The following is a 20,373-nucleotide window of genomic DNA, read 5'->3' as shown; positions in this document are numbered from 1 at the left end:
TGCTGCTGCTGCTGCTGAGGTGGTTGCTGCTGCTGCTGCTGCTGAGGTGGTTGCTTCTGCTGCTGCTGCTGAGGTGGTTGCTGCTGCTGCTGCTGCTGAGGTGGTTGCTGCTGCTGCTGAGGTGGCTGCTGCTGCTGAGGTGGCTGCTGCTGCTGCTGAGGTGGCTGCTGCTGCTCTTCGTTGTCAGTGCTCGTCCTTGCAGGAGGACTGGTGGCGGCAGTGATGGCCCAGGTTTGCAGAGTGGTGGTGGCAGGGCTACTACATGTTGTTGTAGCGGCAGGGCTGTTCCATGTTTGCCTAGTGGTGGCTGAGCTCCACGCATGCATGGGATTGGCGGTGGTGCTCCAGACAGGAGCAGCGCTTGCCATGGTGGTGTCGGTGAAGTGACCAGCTGCACTCAGACTTGTGGTGGTGTAACGGTGGGTGTCCTGGCTTTGAATAGAGGTGTCCGTGCAGTGGTATGCAGCACAAGTCGGTAGTGAGGTGAAGCGAGTCAATGGTGGCACAGGTGGAAAGGACACCACTGACTGCTGACCGTACCGATTATGCTGCATAGCCTGCAAGAAAGCATTGTTGCAGGCCTGCAGCACATTCAGCTGTTGATCAGGACTAAGGTGTTCCGCCATGCCCTTTTCAATCTTACTAAAAAAATGGTGTGCTGGTCTGTTGAGGTCGGCCTCCAGACGGTCAAGGCGCTGTTCTACAGAATTGAAGCGGTGTTCAAAGTGGTTAAAACCACGTTCCATGAGGGCAAAACCGCTTTCAACTCTGTCGGACAGTGACTTGAGGCTGGAATTAAATGTCTCGCTCAAATGCATAAACTCGGGCAAGACATTCCTGTCCAAGGCCCTCTGCCGCTGGCGGGTAGTGCCCGCATAACCAGTGGCAGAGACCTGGGACAGGGGAACACCTGATGGCCCAGCTTCCTGGTCACCAGCTGTGTGTGTGGTTGACCTGCAAGGTGCTTCCTGGCTGTCGGATGGCTGGGACGGGTCAGAGGACGTCCGAGGAAGGACCGCTCCAGGGCCAGGTTGCAGGGTGCTGCTCCAGGTGCTGTGGAAGAAAGGAAAATCATTACTACCATGCCTTTACAAGAAGCATCAGCTGTGGATTAGAAAAACACAGATTAATAAAAATAAAAACCCAAAATGTATAATACTTACGATCTTGTGGCAAGGACCGGTCTTAGGAACTGCAACGCATGATAGTGACGGTATCTAGTTCTGGTCCTTGACGCAGATCCACTGCGAACCTGGCCCTCAGCACGAACATCACTGTTGAAGCGGTCCTTGATCGAACGCCAACGTGTTCGGACTTTGTCCACTGTTGATAAAAAAAAACAGTGCCGTCAAGGACAAGAGTCACTGCGGCACAATGTAGCAATACAATACTCAAAGCAGTCACTGTAGACCCCGATGAAAATGTTGGGTTTCCTGCTAGAATACGCCTAGCACGAAACCCAACAGTGCCGTCAAGGACAACAGTCACTGCGGCACAATGTAGCAATACAATACTCAAAGCAGTCACTGTAGACACCGATGACACTGTTGGGTTTCCTGCTAGAATACGCCTAGCACGAAACCCAACAGTGCCGTCAAGGACAACAGTCACTGCGGCACAATGTAGCAATACAATACTCAAAGCAGTCACTGTAGACCCCGATGAAAATGTTGGGTTTCCTGCTAGAATACGCCTAGCACGAAACCCAACAGTGCCGTCAAGGACAACAGTCACTGCGGCACAATGTAGCAATACAATACTCAAAGCAGTCACTGTAGACCCCGATGAAACTGTTGGGTTTCCTGCTAGAATACGCCTAGCACGAAACCCAACAGTGCCGTCAAGGACAACAGTCACTGCGGCACAATGTAGCAATACAATACTCAAAGCAGTCACTGTAGACACCGATGACACTGTTGGGTTTCCTGCTAGAATACGCCTAGCACGAAACCCAACAGTGCCGTCAAGGACAACAGTCACTGCGGCACAATGTAGCAATACAATACTCAAAGCAGTCACTGTAGACCCCGATGAAAATGTTGGGTTTCCTGCTAGAATACGCCTAGCACGAAACCCAACAGTGCCGTCAAGGACAACAGTCACTGCGGCACAATGTAGCAATACAATACTCAAAGCAGTCACTGTAGACCCCGATGAAACTGTTGGGTTTCCTGCTAGAATACGCCTAGCACGAAACCCAACAGTGCCGTCAAGGACAACAGTCACTGCGGCACAATGTAGCAATACAATACTCAAAGCAGTCACTGTAGACACCGATGACACTGTTGGGTTTCCTGCTAGAATACGCCTAGCCCGAAACCCAACAGTGCCGTCAAGGACAACAGTCACTGCGGCACAATGTAGCAATACAATACTCAAAGCAGTCACTGTAGACCCCGATGACACTGTTGGGTTTCCTGCTAGAATACGCCTAGCACGAAACCCAACAGTGCCGTCAAGGACAACAGTCACTGCGGCACAGTACAGAGCAGGGAAATACTCACTAAACGCCTTTTTGGAGGATGCTGTGGCGCTGTCCCAGCCATCCATCAACGCTGCGGCCACCTCATTCCATAGCCGCCGGGTCACCACATTGTCCTTGTACAGCCGGTCACGGCTGTCCCACAACGGCGAACGCTCCTGGACCAGGCTGATGAGCTGCTCATTATCCAGGTAGACATCTTCATCCCGTTGTGGAACCTAGACAAAACACATTCATTAGAATAATCAAATTTAAATTGAATAAAAAGTTACAAAAAAAGAAACAAAAAAATGAGTAAAAATAGAAGATAAAAAATAAAGAACATTACAAATCATTTGATACTTACATTCCGTATCACCACCGGGACTTGGCTTCGCTGCTCCTGCTCTTCGCCCTCACTAGTGCCGTCCGCAGATGATGATGACGATGTCTTAAGAAAGTTGAAAAAAACGTAAGAGATTTGGAGAAGCAGCAGATATACTTACCAGATGCACGAAAATAATCACCTCACGGTCTGCTTGCGCCAATTCCTGCCGTGATGGGGAATACTCGGATTCTGAAGACATACTGCATGTAAAAATAATAAAAATAATTAGTACATACATAATTTAAAAGGACAGGCATATAATGTAATATACTCACATTCTTCGCTGATATAATGGGTTCTTGGTTGACTGTCTGCTCTTCAATCTCTCAGTGTAGTAGTGGCAGAGTTTTGGCAGGCACCTCCTTTATATAGACTTTTTTTTTTTGACTTTAGAAGATTCTAACTAGGATAAAAAGTGGACACCACCCAAAAAACGCAGCGCTAAAAAATCGCATACCTGCGCATGCCAGTGCGCACGTATGCGCATCCATAGGCTATAATGGCCATTTTTAGCGCAAAACGTGCGCATACGTGCGCATGCGCTTTTTTCCAGGGCCAAAAAATGCAACATGCAGCGTCTGGAAAATACCAACGCACACCCCCAAAAAACGCAGCGCATGAAAATCGCATACATGCGCTTACAAGCGCGCATGTATGCGCACCCATGTTAAATATAGGGGAAAAAAATCGCATGCGCACGTATGCGTTTTTTTCCAGCGCTAAAAAACGCAAATGTGAAACCAGCCTAAGGAGAGGAGAAATGGTGCGTGTGCCAGGGAGCACTACAGAGCACCATAGGAGAGAGTGAAGCAGAGCAAGCAAAGACTGAGACCATAGGGAGGAACACAAAGCAAGGAATAGCAAGGAAGAGAACACAGGGAGGACTACAAGTCAAAGCATAGCAAAAGCAAGACATGGCAAAACAGGCGAGGCAGAGAACACAGGAAGGACTACAAGTCAAAGCATAGCTAAGGCGAGACATAGCAAAACAGACTAAGACAAAGAACAGCAGAAGGACTACAAGGCAAAGCAAGGCAAAGACAAACATGGCACGAGAGACAACACAAGACAAGAGGCGGAATACGAGCACGGAGCGTGTGCAGAGACGCACTACAGAGCAAAATGCAAGGGCACAGAATAGAGGGAGCAACCCCACAGACCCAGAGCCTTGCAGGGAAGCAACACAATAATCAGGCCCTGAGCATAGGAAGAGGCGGCCTGATATAGGGCATAGCACCTCCTCCTCCAGGTCAGGACCAGGGGAGCACTTCCGGGATTCTAGACATGACGAGATGATAGCAGAACCAGACAGTGCAGGATCTTAGGAAACATCACATGATCAGGGTTTCAGACATGACGAGATGATCACCGAACCAACCAGTGCAGGATCCTAGGAAGAACACATGATCCGGGATTCTAGACATGACGAGATGATTGCAGAACCAGACAGTGCAGGATCTTAAGAAACGTCACATGATCAAGGACTCCAGACATGACGAGAAGATCACAGAAGGCAGAGCAGAAACGCAGGCATCCTGCAGCTCAGACATGAGGTGAGTCTGCACACTGCTCTAGGGAACATGCAGGACAGCAGACAAAACATGCGCATGCACATCGCTCCAGGAGTTCTTGAGACAAACAGACATGGTGGACGTGACAGTTGCAAGGCCGCGAGCAGGACGCAGTTACCGAATCCCATAGTCCAACAGGGGGTGCTTGTCCTATTGGCACTATGGAACCAGCCTTTAGTACCAGAACCCGCAGCCCACATAGGAAGCACCGAATCTACAGGCACCATAGACTCGGCTAACCCGACCGCAACACGACAGGACAACGTATCGGTGGCAAAGTGACGTTGACACTACCCGGAAACAGCAGGCGTGCTGGAAACAGGCTGGGCAGGAGGGAGTACCCGTGCCAAAGACACTTCAGAGCAGCAACTGGCGATGTTGGAGCCCAGGGGTCAATCATGCAGCAGGGTGAGGCATACTTGGAGCAAGTTTTATATTGGTTGTAGACAACTACTGATTGTAACCGTGCTCCACTTCGGCCTTTGGCTCTACTGTCTCTAGTATTTCCCCTGGCCTCCAACCCCGCCAGTTGCTGCTCTGAAGTGTCATCTGCACAATCCACACTTGTTCCTGGGTTACAGGGGTTCAGTCACGTCAGTTGATTCCATGATGTGTGTCCGGCAAGGTCTCCTGCTCTGTCCACATTCCCACTACTAGTAATGGGAATGGGGACAGAGCAGGAGACATTGCTGGACACAAATCAGGGGATCAACTGACGTGACTGAGCCCCAGTAACACAGGAACAACTGTGGATTGTGCAGACGACACTTCAGAGCAGCGACTGGCGGGGTTGAAGGCCAGGGGAAATACTAGAGACAGTAGAGCAAGAGGCCGAAGTGGACCACGGTTAAAAATCAGCAGTAGTGTGACGGTGTAGGCAGCAGGAGACTTTGCCATTCACACAGCAGGGGAGCAGCTGGCATTACTGAACCCCACAGACACTGGAGCGAGTGTTTCTATCTGTGCGGACGGCACTTCCAAGCTACAACTGGCTGTGTTGGAGCCCAGGATCAATGCTCCGAGCAGGCTGAGGCCTACTTGGAGCAAGTAGAAAATAAGATGTTGCGTGATTTTGGAGGCAGCAGGAGACTTTGCCATCCGCACAGCAGGGGAACAGCTGGCGTTACTGAACCCCACAGACACAGAAGCGAGTGTTTCTATCTGTGCGAACGGCACTTCCAAGCTACAACTGGCTGTGTTGGAGCCCAGGATCAATGCTCCGAGCAGGCTGAGGCATACTTGGAGCAAGTAGAAAATAAGATGTTGCGTGATTTTGGAGGCAGCAGGAGACTTTGCCATCCACACAGCAGGGGAACAGCTGGCGTTACTGAACCCCACAGACACAGGAGCGAGCGTTTCTATCTGTGCAGACGACACTTCCAAGCTACAACTGGCTGTGTTGGAGCCCAGGATGAAGCATGCAGCAGGCAGAGGCCAACTTGCAGCTGGTTTTATAGAGGTTGTAGACTACTACTGATTGTAACCTTGCTCCACTATGGCCTCTGGCTCCACTGTCTCTAGTATTTCCCCTGGCCTCAAACCCCGCCAGTTACAGCTCTGAAGTGGCGTCTGCACAATCCACACTTGCTTTTGTGTTACTGTGGCTCAGTCACGTCAGTTGATCCCCTGATGTGTGTCTGGCAAGGTTTCCAGCTCAGTCCTCATTCACACTACTAGTAATGGGAATATGGACAGAGCAGGAGACCTTGCCAGACACACATCAGGGGATCAACTGACGTGACTGAGCTCCAGTAACTCAGGAACAAGTGTGGATTGTGCAGGCGCCACTTCAGAGCAGCAACTGGCGGGGTTGGAGGCCGGGGGAAAAACTAGAGACAGTGGAGCCAGAGGCCTAAGTGGAGCATGGTTAAAAATCAATAGTAGTTTGAATGTGGATGGAGCAGGAGACTTTGCCGTCTACACACCAGGGGACCAGCTGGCGTTACTGAACCCCACTAACACAGGAGCTAGTGTGTTTTTCTCTGGGAAGACGGCACTTCTGAACACCAACTGGCGTTGTTGGGGCCCAGGTTGAGGCAGGGAGCAGGCTGAGGCCTGATGTTTTGGGCATGTGGAGTCAGCAGGAGACATTGCCGTCTACACAGCAGGGGAGCAGCTGGCGTTACTGAACCCCACTAACACAGGAGCTAGTGTGTTTTTCTCTGAGAAGACGGCACTTCTGAACACCAACTGGCGTTGTTGGAGCCCAGGATGATTCATCGAGCAGGCTGAGGCCTGATGTTGTTGGCATGTGGAGGCAGCAAGAGACATTGCCGTCTACACAGCAGGGGAACAGCTGGCATTACTGAACCCCACTTACACAGGAGCTAGTGTGTTTTTCTCTGTGAAGATGGCACTTCTGAACACCAACTGGCGTTGTTGGAGCCCAGTATGAGGCATGGAGCAGGCTGAGGCCTGATGTTGTTGGCATGTGGAGGCAGCAGGAGACTTTGCCGTCTACACAGCAGGGGAACAGCTGGCATTACTGAACCCCACTAACACAGGAGCTAGTGTGTTTTTCTCTGTGAAGACGGCACTTCGGAACACCAACTGGCGTTGTTGGAGCCCAGGATGAATCATGGAGCAGGCTGAGGCCTGATGTTGTTGGCATGTGGAGGCAGCAGGAGACTTTGCCGTCTACACAGCAGGGGAACAGCTGGCATTACTGAACCCCACTAACACAGGAGCTAGTGTGTTTTTCTCTGGGAAGACGACACTACTGAACACCAACTGGCATTGTTGGAGCCCAGGTTGAGGCATGGAGCAGGCTGAGGCCTGATGTTTTGGACATGTGGAGTCAGCAGGAGACATTGCCGTCTACACAGCAGGGGAGCAGCTGGCGTTACTGAACCCCACTAACACAGGAGCTAGTGTGTTTTTCTCTGGGAAGACTGCACTTCTGAACACCAACTGGCATTGTTGGAGCCCAGGATGAGGCATGGAGCAGGCTGAGGCCTGATGTTGTTGGCATGTGGAGGCAACAGGAGACATTGGCGTCTACACAGCAGGGGAACAGCTGGCATTACTGAACCCCACTTACACAGGAGCTAGTGTGTTGTTCTCTGTGAAGATGGCACTTCTGAACACCAACTGGCGTTGTTGGAGCCCAGTATGAGACATGGAGCAGGCTGAGGCCTGATGTTGTTGGCATGTGGAGGCAGCAGGAGACTTTGCCGTCTACACAGCAGGGGAACAGCTGGCATTACTGAACCCCACTCACACAGGAGCTAGTGTGTTGTTCTCTGTGAAGATGGCACTTCTGAACACCAACTGGCGTTGTTGGAGCCCAGTATAAGACATGGAGCAGGCTGAGGCCTGATGTTGTTGGCATGTGGAGGCAGCAGGAGACTTTGCCGTCTACACAGCAGGGGAACAGCTGGTGTTACTGAACCCCACTAACACAGGAGCTAGTGTGTTTTTCTCTGGGAAGATGACACTTCTGAACACCAACTGGCGTTGTTGGGGCCCAGGTTGAGGCAGGGAGCAGGCTGAGGCCTGATGTTTTGGGCATGTGGAGTCAGCATGAGACATTGCCGTCTACACAGCAGGGGAACAGCTGGCATTACTGAACCCCACTTACACAGGAGCTAGTGTGTTGTTCTCTGTGAAGATGGCACTTCTGAACACCAACAGGCATTGTTGGAGCCCAGTATGAGACATGGAGCAGGCTGAGGCCTGATGTTGTTGGCATGTGGAGGCAGCAGGAGACTTTGCCGTCTACACAGCAGGGGAACAGCTGGCATTACTGAACCCCACTAACACAGGAGCTAGTGTGTTTTTCTCTGTGAAGACGGCACTTCTGAACACCAACTGGCGTTGTTGGAGCCCAGGATGAATCATGGAGCAGGCTGAGGCCTGATGTTGTTGGCATGTGGAGGCAGCAGGAGACTTTGCCGTCTACACAGCAGGGGAACAGCTGGCATTACTGAACCCCACTAAGACAGGAGCTAGTGTGTTTTTCTCTGGGAAGACGACACTTCTGAACACCAACTGGCGTTGCTGAAGCCCAGGTTGAGGCATGGAGCTGGCTGAGGCCTGATGTTTTGGGCATGTGGAGTCAGCAGGAGACATTGCCGTCTACACAGCAGGGGAACAGCTGGTGTTACTGAACCCCACTAACACAGGAGCTAGTGTGTTTTTCTCTGGGAAGATGACACTTCTGAACACCAACTGGCGTTGTTGGGGCCCAGGTTGAGGCAGGGAGCAGGCTGAGGCCTGATTTTTTGGGCATGTGGAGTCAGCATGAGACATTTCCGTCTACACAGCAGGGGACCAGCTGGCGTTACTAAACCCCACTAACACAGGAGCTAGTGTGTTTTTCTCTGGGAAGACGGCACTTCTGAACACCAACTGGCGTTGTTGGAGCCCAGGATGAATCATGGAGCAGGCTGAGGCCTGATGTTGTTGGCATGTGGAGGCAGCAGGAGACTTTGCCATCTACACAGCAGGGGAACAGCTGGCATTACTGAACCCCACTAAGACAGGAGCTAGTGTGTTTTTCTCTGTGAAGACGACACTTCTGAACACCAACTGGCGTTGCTGAAGCCCAGGTTGAGGCATGGAGCAGGCTGAGGCCTGATGTTTTGGGCATGTGGAGTCAGCAGGAGACATTGCCGTCTACACAGCAGGGGTACAGCTGGTGTTACTGAACCCCACTAACACAGGAGCTAGTGTGTTTTTCTCTGGGAAGATGACACTTCTGAACACCAACTGGCGTTGTTGGGGCCCAGGTTGAGGCAGGGAGCAGGCTGAGGCCTGATGTTTTGGGCATGTGGAGTCAGCATGAGACATTGCCGTCTACACAGCAGGGGAGCAGCTGGCGTTACTGAACCCCACTAACACAGGAGCTAGTGTGTTTTTCTCTGGGAAGACTGCACTTCTGAACACCAACTGGCGTTGTTGGAGCCCAGGATGAGGCATGGAGCAGGCTGAGGCCTGATGTTGTTGGCATGTGGAGGCAACAGGAGACATTGCCGTCTACACAGCAGGGGAACAGCTGGCATTACTGAACCCCACTTACACAGGAGCTAGTGTGTTGTTCTCTGTGAAGATGGCACTTCTGAACATCAACTGGCGTTGTTGGAGCCCAGTATGAGACATGGAGCAGGCTGAGGCCTGATGTTGTTGGCATGTGGAGGCAGCAGGAGACTTTGCCGTCTACACAGCAGGGGAACAGCTGGCATTACTGAACCCCACTTACACAGGAGCTAGTGTGTTGTTCTCTGTGAAGATGGCACTTCTGAACACCAACTGGCGTTGTTGGAGCCCAGTATGAGACATGGAGCAGGCTGAGGCCTGATGTTGTTGGCATGTGGAGGCAGCAGGAGACTTTTCCGTCTACACAGCAGGGGAACAGCTGGTGTTACTGAACCCCACTAACACAGGAGCTAGTGTGTTTTTCTCTGTGAAGATGGCACTTCTGAACACCAACAGGCGTTGTTGGAGCCCAGTATGAGACATGGAGCAGGCTGAGGCCTGATGTTGTTGGCATGTGGAGGCAGCAGGAGACTTTGCCGTCTACACAGCAGGGGAACAGCTGGCATTACTGAACCCCACTAACACAGGAGCTAGTGTGTTTTTCTCTGTGAAGACGGCACTTCTGAACACCAACTGGCGTTGTTGGAGCCCAGGATGAATCATGGAGCAGACTGAGGCCTGATGTTGTTGGCATGTGGAGCAGCAGGAGACTTTGCCGTCTACACAGCAGGGGAACAGCTGGCATTACTGAACCCCACTAAGACAGGAGCTAGTGTGTTTTTCTCTGGGAAGACGACACTTCTGAACACCAACTGGCGTTGCTGAAGCCCAGGTTGAGGCATGGAGCAGGCTGAGGCCTGATGTTTTGGGCATGTGGAGTCAGCAGGAGACATTGCAGTCTACACAGCAGGGGAACAGCTGGTGTTACTGAACCCCACTAACACAGGAGCTAGTGTGTTTTTCTCTGGGAAGATGACACTTCTGAACACCAACTGGCGTTGTTGGGGCCCAGGTTGAGGCAGGGAGCAGGCTGAGGCCTGATTTTTTGGGCATGTGGAGTCAGCATGAGACATTTCCGTCTACACAGCAGGGGAGCAGCTGGCGTTACTAAACCCCACTAACACAGGAGCTAGTGTGTTTTTCTCTGGGAAGACAGCACTTCTGAACACCAATTGAGCAAGGCAAGGAACACAAGCAGAAACAGAGCCAGGTCAGAGCGAGGACAGAGTCTAGCAGCGGAGCGTAGGCAGAAGCCCAAAGCCGGGCCAAGGGAAGACCTTGGGACTAGACATAGAAACGAGCACTAAGGAGAGGAGAAATGGTGCGTGTGCCAGGGAGCACTACAGAGCACCATAGGAGAGAGCGAAGCAGAGCAAGCAAAGACTGAGACCATAGGGAGAAACACAAAGCAAGGAATAGCAAGGAAGAGAACACAGGGAGGACTACAAGTCAAAGCATAGCAAAAGCAAGACATGGCAAAACAGGCGAGGCAGAGAACACAGGAAGGACTACAAGTCAAAGCATAGCTAAGGCGAGACATAGCAAAACAGACTAAGACAAAGAACAGCAGAAGGACTACAAGGCAAAGCAAGGCAAAGACAAACATGGCACGAGAGACAACACAAGACAAGAGGCGGAATACGAGCACGGAGCGTGTGCAGAGACGCACTACAGAGCAAAGTGCAAGGGCACAGAATAGAGGGAGCAACCCCACAGACCCAGAGCCTTGCAGGGAAGCAACACAATAATCAGGCCCTGAGCATAGGAAGAGGCGGCCTGATATAGGGCATAGCACCTCCTCCTCCAGGTCAGGACCAGGGGAGCACTTCCGGGATTCTAGACATGATGAGATGATAGCAGAACCAGACAGTGCAGGATCTTAGGAAACATCACATGATCAGGGTTTCAGACATGACGAGATGATCACCGAACCAACCAGTGCAGGATCCTAGGAAGAACACATGATCCGGGATTCTAGACATGACGAGATGATTGCAGAACCAGACAGTGCAGGATCTTAAGAAACGTCACATGATCAAGGACTCCAGACATGACGAGAAGATCACAGAAGGCAGAGCAGAAACGCAGGCATCCTGCAGCTCAGACATGAGGTGAGTCTGCACACTGCTCTAGGGAACATGCAGGACAGCAGACAAAACATGCGCATGCACATCGCTCCAGGAGTTCTTGAGACAAACAGACATGGCGGACGTGACAGTTGCAAGGCCGCGAGCAGGACGCAGTTACCGAATCCCATAGTCCAACAGGGGGTGCTTGTCCTATTGGCACTATGGAACCAGCCTTTAGTACCAGAACCCGCAGCCCACATAGGAAGCACCGAATCTACAGGCACCATAGACTCGGCTAACCCGACCGCAACACGACAGGACAACGTATCGGTGGCAAAGTGACGTTGACACTACCCGGAAACAGCAGGCGTGCTGGAAACAGGCTGGGCAGGAGGGAGTACCCGTGCCAAAGACACTTCAGAGCAGCAACTGGCGATGTTGGAGCCCAGGGGTCAATCATGCAGCAGGGTGAGGCATACTTGGAGCGAGTTTTATATTGGTTGTACACAACTACTGATTGTAACCGTGCTCCACTTCGGCCTTTGGCTCTACTGTCTCTAGTATTTCCCCTGGCCTCCAACCCCGCCAGTTGCTGCTCTGAAGTGTCATCTGCACAATCCACACTTGTTCCTGGGTTACAGGGGTTCAGTCACGTCAGTTGATTCCATGATGTGTGTCCGGCAAGGTCTCCTGCTCTGTCCACATTCCCACTACTAGTAATGGGAATGGGGACAGAGCAGGAGACATTGCTGGACACAAATCAGGGGATCAACTGACGTGACTGAGCCCCAGTAACACAGGAACAACTGTGGATTGTGCAGACGACACTTCAGAGCAGCGACTGGCGGGGTTGAAGGCCAGGGGAAATACTAGAGACAGTAGAGCAAGAGGCCGAAGTGGACCATGGTTAAAAATCAGCGGAGACTTGGCCATTCACACAGCAGGGGAGCAGCTGGCGTTACTGAACCCCACAGACACTGGAGCGAGTGTTTCTATCTGTGCGGACGGCACTTCCAATCTACAACTGGCTGTGTTGGAGCCCAGGATCAATGCTCCGAGCAGGCTGAGGCCTACTTGGAGCAAGTAGAAAGTAAGATGTTGCGTGATTTTGGAGGCAGCAGGAGACTTTGCCATCCGCACAGCAGGGGAACAGCTGGCGTTACTGAACCCCACAGACACAGGAGCGAGTGTTTCTATCTGTGCGAACGGCACTTCCAAGCTACAACTGGCTGTGTTGGAGCCCAGGATCAATGCTCCGAGCAGGCTGAGGCCTACTTGGAGCAAGTAGAAAGTAAGATGTTGCGTGATTTTGGAGGCAGCAGGAGACTTTGCCATCCGCACAGCAGGGGAACAGCTGGCGTTACTGAACCCCACAGACACAGGAGCGAGTGTTTCTGTCTGTGCGGACAGCACTTCCAAGCTACAACTGGCTGTGTTGGAGCCCAGGATCAATGCTCCGAGCAGGCTGAGGCATACTTGGAGCAAGTAGAAAATAAGATGTTGCGTGATTTTGGAGGCAGCAGGAGACTTTGCCATCCACACAGCAGGGGAACAGCTGGCGTTACTGAACCCCACAGACACAGGAGCGAGCGTTTCTATCTGTGCAGACGACACTTCCAAGCTACAACTGGCTGTGTTGGAGCCCAGGATGAAGCATGCAGCAGGCAGAGGCCAACTTGCAGCTGGTTTTATAGAGGTTGTAGACTACTACTGATTGTAACCTTGCTCCACTATGGCCTCTGGCTCCACTGTCTCTAGTATTTCCCCTGGCCTCAAACCCCGCCAGTTACAGCTCTGAAGTGGCGTCTGCACAATCCACACTTGCTTTTGTGTTACTGTGGCTCAGTCACGTCAGTTGATCCCCTGATGTGTGTCTGGCAAGGTTTCCAGCTCAGTCCTCATTCACACTACTAGTAATGGGAATATGGACAGAGCAGGAGACCTTGCCAGACACACATCAGGGGATCAACTGACGTGACTGAGCTCCAGTAACTCAGGAACAAGTGTGGATTGTGCAGGCGCCACTTCAGAGCAGCAACTGGCGGGGTTGGAGGCCGGGGGAAAAACTAGAGACAGTGGAGCCAGAGGCCTAAGTGGAGCATGGTTAAAAATCAATAGTAGTTTGAATGTGGATGGAGCAGGAGACTTTGCCGTCTACACAGCAGGGGACCAGCTGGCGTTACTGAACCCCACTAACACAGGAGCTAGTGTGTTTTTCTCTGGGAAGACGGCACTTCTGAACACCAACTGGCGTTGTTGGAGCCCAGGATGAGGCATGGAGCAGGTTGAGGCCTGATGTTGTTGGCATGTGGAGGCAGCAAGAGACTTTGCCGTCTACACAGCAGGGGAACAGCTGGCATTACTGAACCCCACTAACACAGGAGCTAGTGTGTTTTTCTCTGTGAAGACGGCACTTCTAAACACCAACTGGCGTTGTTGGAGCCCAGGTTGAGGCAGGGAGCAGGCTGAGGCCTGATGTTTTGGGCATGTGGAGTCAGCAGGAGACATTGCCGTCTACACAGCAGGGGAGCAGCTGGCGTTACTGAACCCCACTAACACAGGAGCTAGTGTGTTTTTCTCTGGGAAGACTGCACTTCTGAACACCAACTGGCATTGTTGGAGCCCAGGATGAGGCATGGAGCAGGCTGAGGCCTGATGTTGTTGGCATGTGGAGGCAACAGGAGACATTGGCGTCTACACAGCAGGGGAACAGCTGGCATTACTGAACCCCACTTACACAGGAGCTAGTGTGTTGTTCTCTGTGAAGATGGCACTTCTGAACACCAACTGGCGTTGTTGGAGCCCAGTATGAGACATGGAGCAGGCTGAGGCCTGATGTTGTTGGCATGTGGAGGCAGCAGGAGACTTTGCCGTCTACACAGCAGGGGAACAGCTGGCATTACTGAACCCCACTTACACAGGAGCTAGTGTGTTGTTCTCTGTGAAGATGGCACTTCTGAACACCAACTGGCGTTGTTGGAGCCCAGTATGAGACATGGAGCAGGCTGAGGCCTGATGTTGTTGGCATGTGGAGGCAGCAGGAGACTTTTACGTCTACACAGCAGGGGAACAGCTGGTGTTACTGAACCCCACTAACACAGGAGCTAGTGTGTTTTTCTCTGGGAAGATGACACTTCTGAACACCAACTGGCGTTGTTGGGGCCCAGGTTGAGGCAGGGAGCAGGCTGAGGCCTGATGTTTTGGGCATGTGGAGTCAGCATGAGACATTGCCGTCTACACAGCAGGGGAGCAGCTGGCGTTACTGAACCCCACTAACACAGGAGCTAGTGTGTTTTTCTCTGGGAAGACGGCACTTCTGAACACCAACTGGCGTTGTTGGAGCCCAGGATGAGGCATGGAGCAGGCTGAGGCCTGATGTTGTTGGCATGTGGAGGCAACAGGAGACATTGCCGTCTACACAGCAGGGGAACAGCTGGCATTACTGAACCCCACTTACACAGGAGCTAGTGTGTTGTTCTCTGTGAAGATGGCACTTCTGAACACCAACAGGCGTTGTTGGAGCCCAGTATGAGACATGGAGCAGGCTGAGGCCTGATGTTGTTGGCATGTGGAGGCAGCAGGAGACTTTGCCGTCTACACAGCAGGGGAACAGCTGGCATTACTGAACCCCACTAACAGGAGCTAGTGTGTTTTTCTCTGTGAAGACGGCACTTCTGAACACCAACTGGCGTTGTTGGAGCCCAGGATGAATCATGGAGCAGGCTGAGGCCTGATGTTGTTGGCATGTGGAGGCAGCAGGAGACTTTGCCGTCTACACAGCAGGGGAACAGCTGGCATTACTGAACCCCACTAAGACAGGAGCTAGTGTGTTTTTCTCTGGGAAGACGACACTTCTGAACACCAACTGGCGTTGCTGAAGCCCAGGTTGAGGCATGGAGCAGGCTGAGGCCTGATGTTTTGGGCATGTGGAGTCAGCAGGAGACATTGCCGTCTACACAGCAGGGGAACAGCTGGTGTTACTGAACCCCACTAACACAGGAGCTAGTGTGTTTTTCTCTGGGAAGATGACACTTCTGAACACCAACTGGCGTTGTTGGGGCCCAGGTTGAGGCAGGGAACAGGCTGAGGCCTGATTTTTTGGGCATGTGGAGTCAGCATGAGACATTTCCGTCTACACAGCAGGGGAGCAGCTGGCGTTACTAAACCCCACTAACACAGGAGCTAGTGTGTTTTTCTCTGGGAAGACGGCACTTCTGAACACCAACTGGCGTTGTTGGAGCCCAGGATGAATCATGGAGCAGGCTGAGGCCTGATGTTGTTGGCATGTGGAGGCAGCAGGAGACTTTGCCATCTACACAGCAGGGGAACAGCTGGCATTACTGAACCCCACTAAGACAGGAGCTAGTGTGTTTTTCTCTGTGAAGACGACACTTCTGAACACCAACTGGCGTTGCTGAAGCCCAGGTTGAAGCATGGAGCAGGCTGAGGCCTGATGTTTTGGGCATGTGGAGTCAGCAGGAGACATTGCCGTCTACACAGCAGGGGAACAGCTGGTGTTACTGAACCCCACTAACACAGGAGCTAGTGTGTTTTTCTCTGGGAAGATGACACTTCTGAACACCAACTGGCGTTGTTGGGGCACAGGTTGAGGCAGGGAGCAGGCTGAGGCCTGATGTTTTGGGCATGTGGAGTCAGCATGAGACATTGCCGTCTACACAGCAGGGGAGCAGCTGGCGTTACTAAACCCCACTAACACAGGAGCTAGTGTGTTTTTCTCTGGGAAGACTGCACTTCTGAACACCAACTGGCGTTGTTGGAGCCCAGGATGAGGCATGGAGCAGGCTGAGGCCTGATGTTGTTGGCATGTGGAGGCAACAGGAGACATTGCCGTCTACACAGCAGGGGAACAGCTGGCATTACTGAGCCCCACTTACACAGGAGCTAGTGTGTTGTTCTCTGTGAAGATGGCACTTCTGAACACCAACTGGCGTTGTTGGAGCCCAGTATGAGACATGGAGCAGGCTGAGGCCTGATGTTGTTGGCATGTGGAGGCAGCAGGAGACTTTGCCGTCTACACAGCAGGGGAACAGCTGGCATTACTGAACCCCACTTACACAGGGGCTAGTGTGTTGTTCTCTGTGAAGATGGCACTTCTGAACACCAACTGGCGTTGTTGGAGCCCAGTATGAGACATGGAGCAGGCTGAGGCCTGATGTTGTTGGCATGTGGAGGCAGCAGGAGACTTTTCCGTCTACACAGCAGGGGAACAGCTGGTGTTACTGAACCCCACTAACACAGGAGCTAGTGTGTTTTTCTCTGGGAAGATGACACTTCTGAACACCAACTGGCGTTGTTGGGGCACAGGTTGAGGCAGGGAGCAGGCTGAGGCCTGATGTTTTGGGCATGTGGAGTCAGCATGAGACATTGCCGTCTACACAGCAGGGGAGCAGCTGGCGTTACTAAACCCCACTAACACAGGAGCTAGTGTGTTTTTCTCTGGGAAGACTGCACTTCTGAACACCAACTGGCGTTGTTGGAGCCCAGGATGAGGCATGGAGCAGGCTGAGGCCTGATGTTGTTGGCATGTGGAGGCAACAGGAGACATTGCCGTCTACACAGCAGGGGAACAGCTGGCATTACTGAGCCCCACTTACACAGGAGCTAGTGTGTTGTTCTCTGTGAAGATGGCACTTCTGAACACCAACTGGCGTTGTTGGAGCCCAGTATGAGACATGGAGCAGGCTGAGGCCTGATGTTGTTGGCATGTGGAGGCAGCAGGAGACTTTTCCGTCTACACAGCAGGGGAACAGCTGGTGTTACTGAACCCCACTAACACAGGAGCTAGTGTGTTTTTCTCTGGGAAGATGACACTTCTGAACACCAACTGGCGTTGTTGGGGCACAGGTTGAGGCAGGGAGCAGGCTGAGGCCTGATGTTTTGGGCATGTGGAGTCAGCATTAGACATTGCCGTCTACACAGCAGGGGAGCAGCTGGCGTTACTAAACCCCACTAACACAGGAGCTAGTGTGTTTTTCTCTGGGAAGACTGCACTTCTGAACACCAACTGGCGTTGTTGGAGCCCAGGATGAGGCATGGAGCAGGCTGAGGCCTGATGTTGTTGGCATGTGGAGGCAACAGGAGACATTGCCGTCTACACAGCAGGGGAACAGCTGGCATTACTGAACCCCACTTACACAGGAGCTAGTGTGTTGTTCTCTGTGAAGATGGCACTTCTGAACACCAACTGGCGTTGTTGGAGCCCAGTATGAGACATGGAGCAGGCTGAGGCCTGATGTTGTTGGCATGTGGAGGCAGCAGGAGACTTTGCCGTCTACACAGCAGGGGAACAGCTGGCATTACTGAACCCCACTTACACAGGAGCTAGTGTGTTGTTCTCTGTGAAGATGGCACTTCTGAACACCAACTGGCGTTGTTGGAGCCCAGTATGAGACATGGAGCAGGCTGAGGCCTGATGTTGTTGGCATGTGGAGGCAGCAGGAGACTTTTCCGTCTACACAGCAGGGGAACAGCTGGTGTTACTGAACCCCACTAACACAGGAGCTAGTGTGTTTTTCTCTGGGAAAATGACACTTCTGAACACCAACTGGCGTTGTTGTGGCCCAGGTTGAGGCAGGGAGCAGGCTGAGGCCTGATGTTTTGGGCATGTGGAGTCAGCATGAGACATTGCCGTCTACACAGCAGGGGAGCAGCTGGCGTTACTGAACCCCACTAACACAGGAGCTAGTGTGTTTTTCTCTGGGAAGACGGCACTTCTGAACACCAACTGGCGTTGTTGGAGCCCAGGATGAGGCATGGAGCAGGCTGAGGCCTGATGTTGTTGGCATGTGGAGGCAACAGGAGACATTGCCGTCTACACAGCAGGGGAACAGCTGGCATTACTGAACCCCACTTACACAGGAGCTAGTGTGTTGTTCTCTGTGAAGATGGCACTTCTGAACACCAACAGGCGTTGTTGGAGCCCAGTATGAGACATGGAGCAGGCTGAGGCCTGATGTTGTTGGCATGTGGAGGCAGCAGGAGACTTTGCCGTCTACACAGCAGGGGAACAGCTGGCATTACTGAACCCCACTAACACAGGAGCTAGTGTGTTTTTCTCTGTGAAGATGGCACTTCTGAACACCAACTGGCGTTGTTGGAGCCCAGGATGAATCATGGAGCAGGCTGAGGCCTGATGTTGTTGGCATGTGGAGGCAGCAGGAGACTTTGCCGTCTACACAGCAGGGGAACAGCTGGCATTACTGAACCCCACTAAGACAGGAGCTAGTGTGTTTTTCTCTGGGAAGACGACACTTCTGAACACCAACTGGCGTTGCTGAATCCCAGGTTGAGGCATGGAGCAGGCTGAGGCCTGATGTTTTGGGCATGTGGAGTCAGCAGGAGACATTGCCGTCTACACAGCAGGGGAACAGCTGGTGTTACTGAACCCCACTAACACAGGAGCTAGTGTGTTTGTCTCTGGGAAGATGACACTTCTGAACACCAACTGGCGTTGTTGGGGCCCAGGTTGAGGCAGGGAGCAGGCTGAGGCCTGATTTTTTGGGCATGTGGAGTCAGCATGAGACATTTCCGTCTACACAGCAGGGGAGCAGCTGGCGTTACTAAACCCCACTAACACAGGAGCTAGTGTGGTTTTCTCTGGGAAGACGGCACTTCTGAACACCAACTGGCGTTGTTGGAGCCCAGGATGAATCATGGAGCAGGCTGAGGCCTGATGTTGTTGGCATGTGGAGGCAGCAGGAGACTTTGCCATCTACACAGCAGGGGAGCAGCTGGCGTTACTGAACCCCACTAACACAGGAGCTAGTGTGTTTTTCTCTGTGAAGACGGCACTTCTGAACACCAATTGACATTGTTGGAGCCCAGGATGAGGCATGGAGCAGGCTGAGGCCTGATGTTGTTGGCATGTGGAGGCAACAGGAGACATTGCCGTCTACACAGCAGGGGAACAGCTGGCATTACTGAACCCCACTTACACAAGAGCTAGTGTGTTGTTCTCTGTGAAGATGGCACTTCTGAACACCAACTGGCGTTGTTGGAGCCCAGTATGAGACATGGAGCAGGCTGAGGCCTGATGTTGTTGGCATGTGGAGGCAGCAGGAGACTTTGCCTTCTACACAGCAGGGGAACAGCTGGCATTACTGAACCCCACTAACACAGGAGCTAGTGTGTTTTTCTCTGTGAAGACGGCACTTCTGAACACCAACTGGTGTTGTTGGAGCCCAGGATGAATCATGGAGCAGGCTGAGGCCTGATGTTGTTGGCATGTGGAGGCAGCAGGAGACTTTGCCATCTACACAGCAGGGGAACAGCTGGCATTACTGAACCCCATTAAGACAGGAGCTAGTGTGTTTTTCTCTGGGAAGACGACACTTCTGAACACCAACTGGCGTTGCTGAAGCCCAAGTTGAAGCATGGAGCAGCCTGAGGCCTGATGTTTTGGGCATGTGGAGTCAGCAGGAGACATTGCCGTCTACACAGCAGGGGAACAGCTGGTGTTACTGAACCCCACTAACACAGGAGCTAGTGTGTTTTTCTCTGGGAAGATGACACTTCTGAACACCAACTGGCATTGTTGGGGCCCAGGTTGAGGCAGGGAGCAGGCTGAGGCCTGATGTTTTGGGCATGTGGAGTCAGCATGAGACATTGCCGTCTACACAGCAGGGGAGCAGCTGGCGTTACTGAACCCCACTAACACATGAGCTACTGTGTTTTTCTCTGTGAAGACGGCACTTCTGAACATGAACTGGCGTTGTTGGAGCCCAGGATGAGGCATGGAGCAGGCTGAGGCCTGATGTTGTTGGCATGTGGAGGCAGCAGGAGACATTGCCGTCTACACAGCAGGGGAACAGCTGGCATTACTGAACCCCACTAACACAGGAGCTAGTGTGTTTTTCTCTGTGAAGATGGCACTTCTGAACACCAACA

At 52.4% G+C, this 20,373-nt stretch overlaps 1 protein-coding gene across 1 annotated transcript in view; it reads right to left on the bottom strand.

The window, feature by feature from the left end:
• Window positions 1-1,333, bottom strand: part of LOC141058145 (uncharacterized) — a 29,715-nt gene extending 28,382 nt beyond the window's left edge. The window contains exons 1-2 of the mRNA XM_073554300.1: window positions 1,164-1,333; window positions 1-1,053 (exon numbers count right to left, since the gene is read on the bottom strand). Coding sequence (XP_073410401.1) covers window positions 1-818 — 818 coding nt within the window. The 5' untranslated portion in view covers window positions 819-1,053; window positions 1,164-1,333. The remainder of the gene's footprint in view (window positions 1,054-1,163) is intronic.
• Window positions 1,334-20,373: the final 19,040 nt, after the last annotated feature.

Source organism: Dendrobates tinctorius, unplaced genomic scaffold, assembly GCF_039654945.1.
Source record: "Dendrobates tinctorius isolate UK_male_01 unplaced genomic scaffold, ASM3965494v1 ptg000211l, whole genome shotgun sequence".
Classification (NCBI taxonomy): Eukaryota; Metazoa; Chordata; class Amphibia; order Anura; family Dendrobatidae; genus Dendrobates; species Dendrobates tinctorius.
This window is presented reverse-complemented; position numbering and strand designations above follow the sequence as displayed.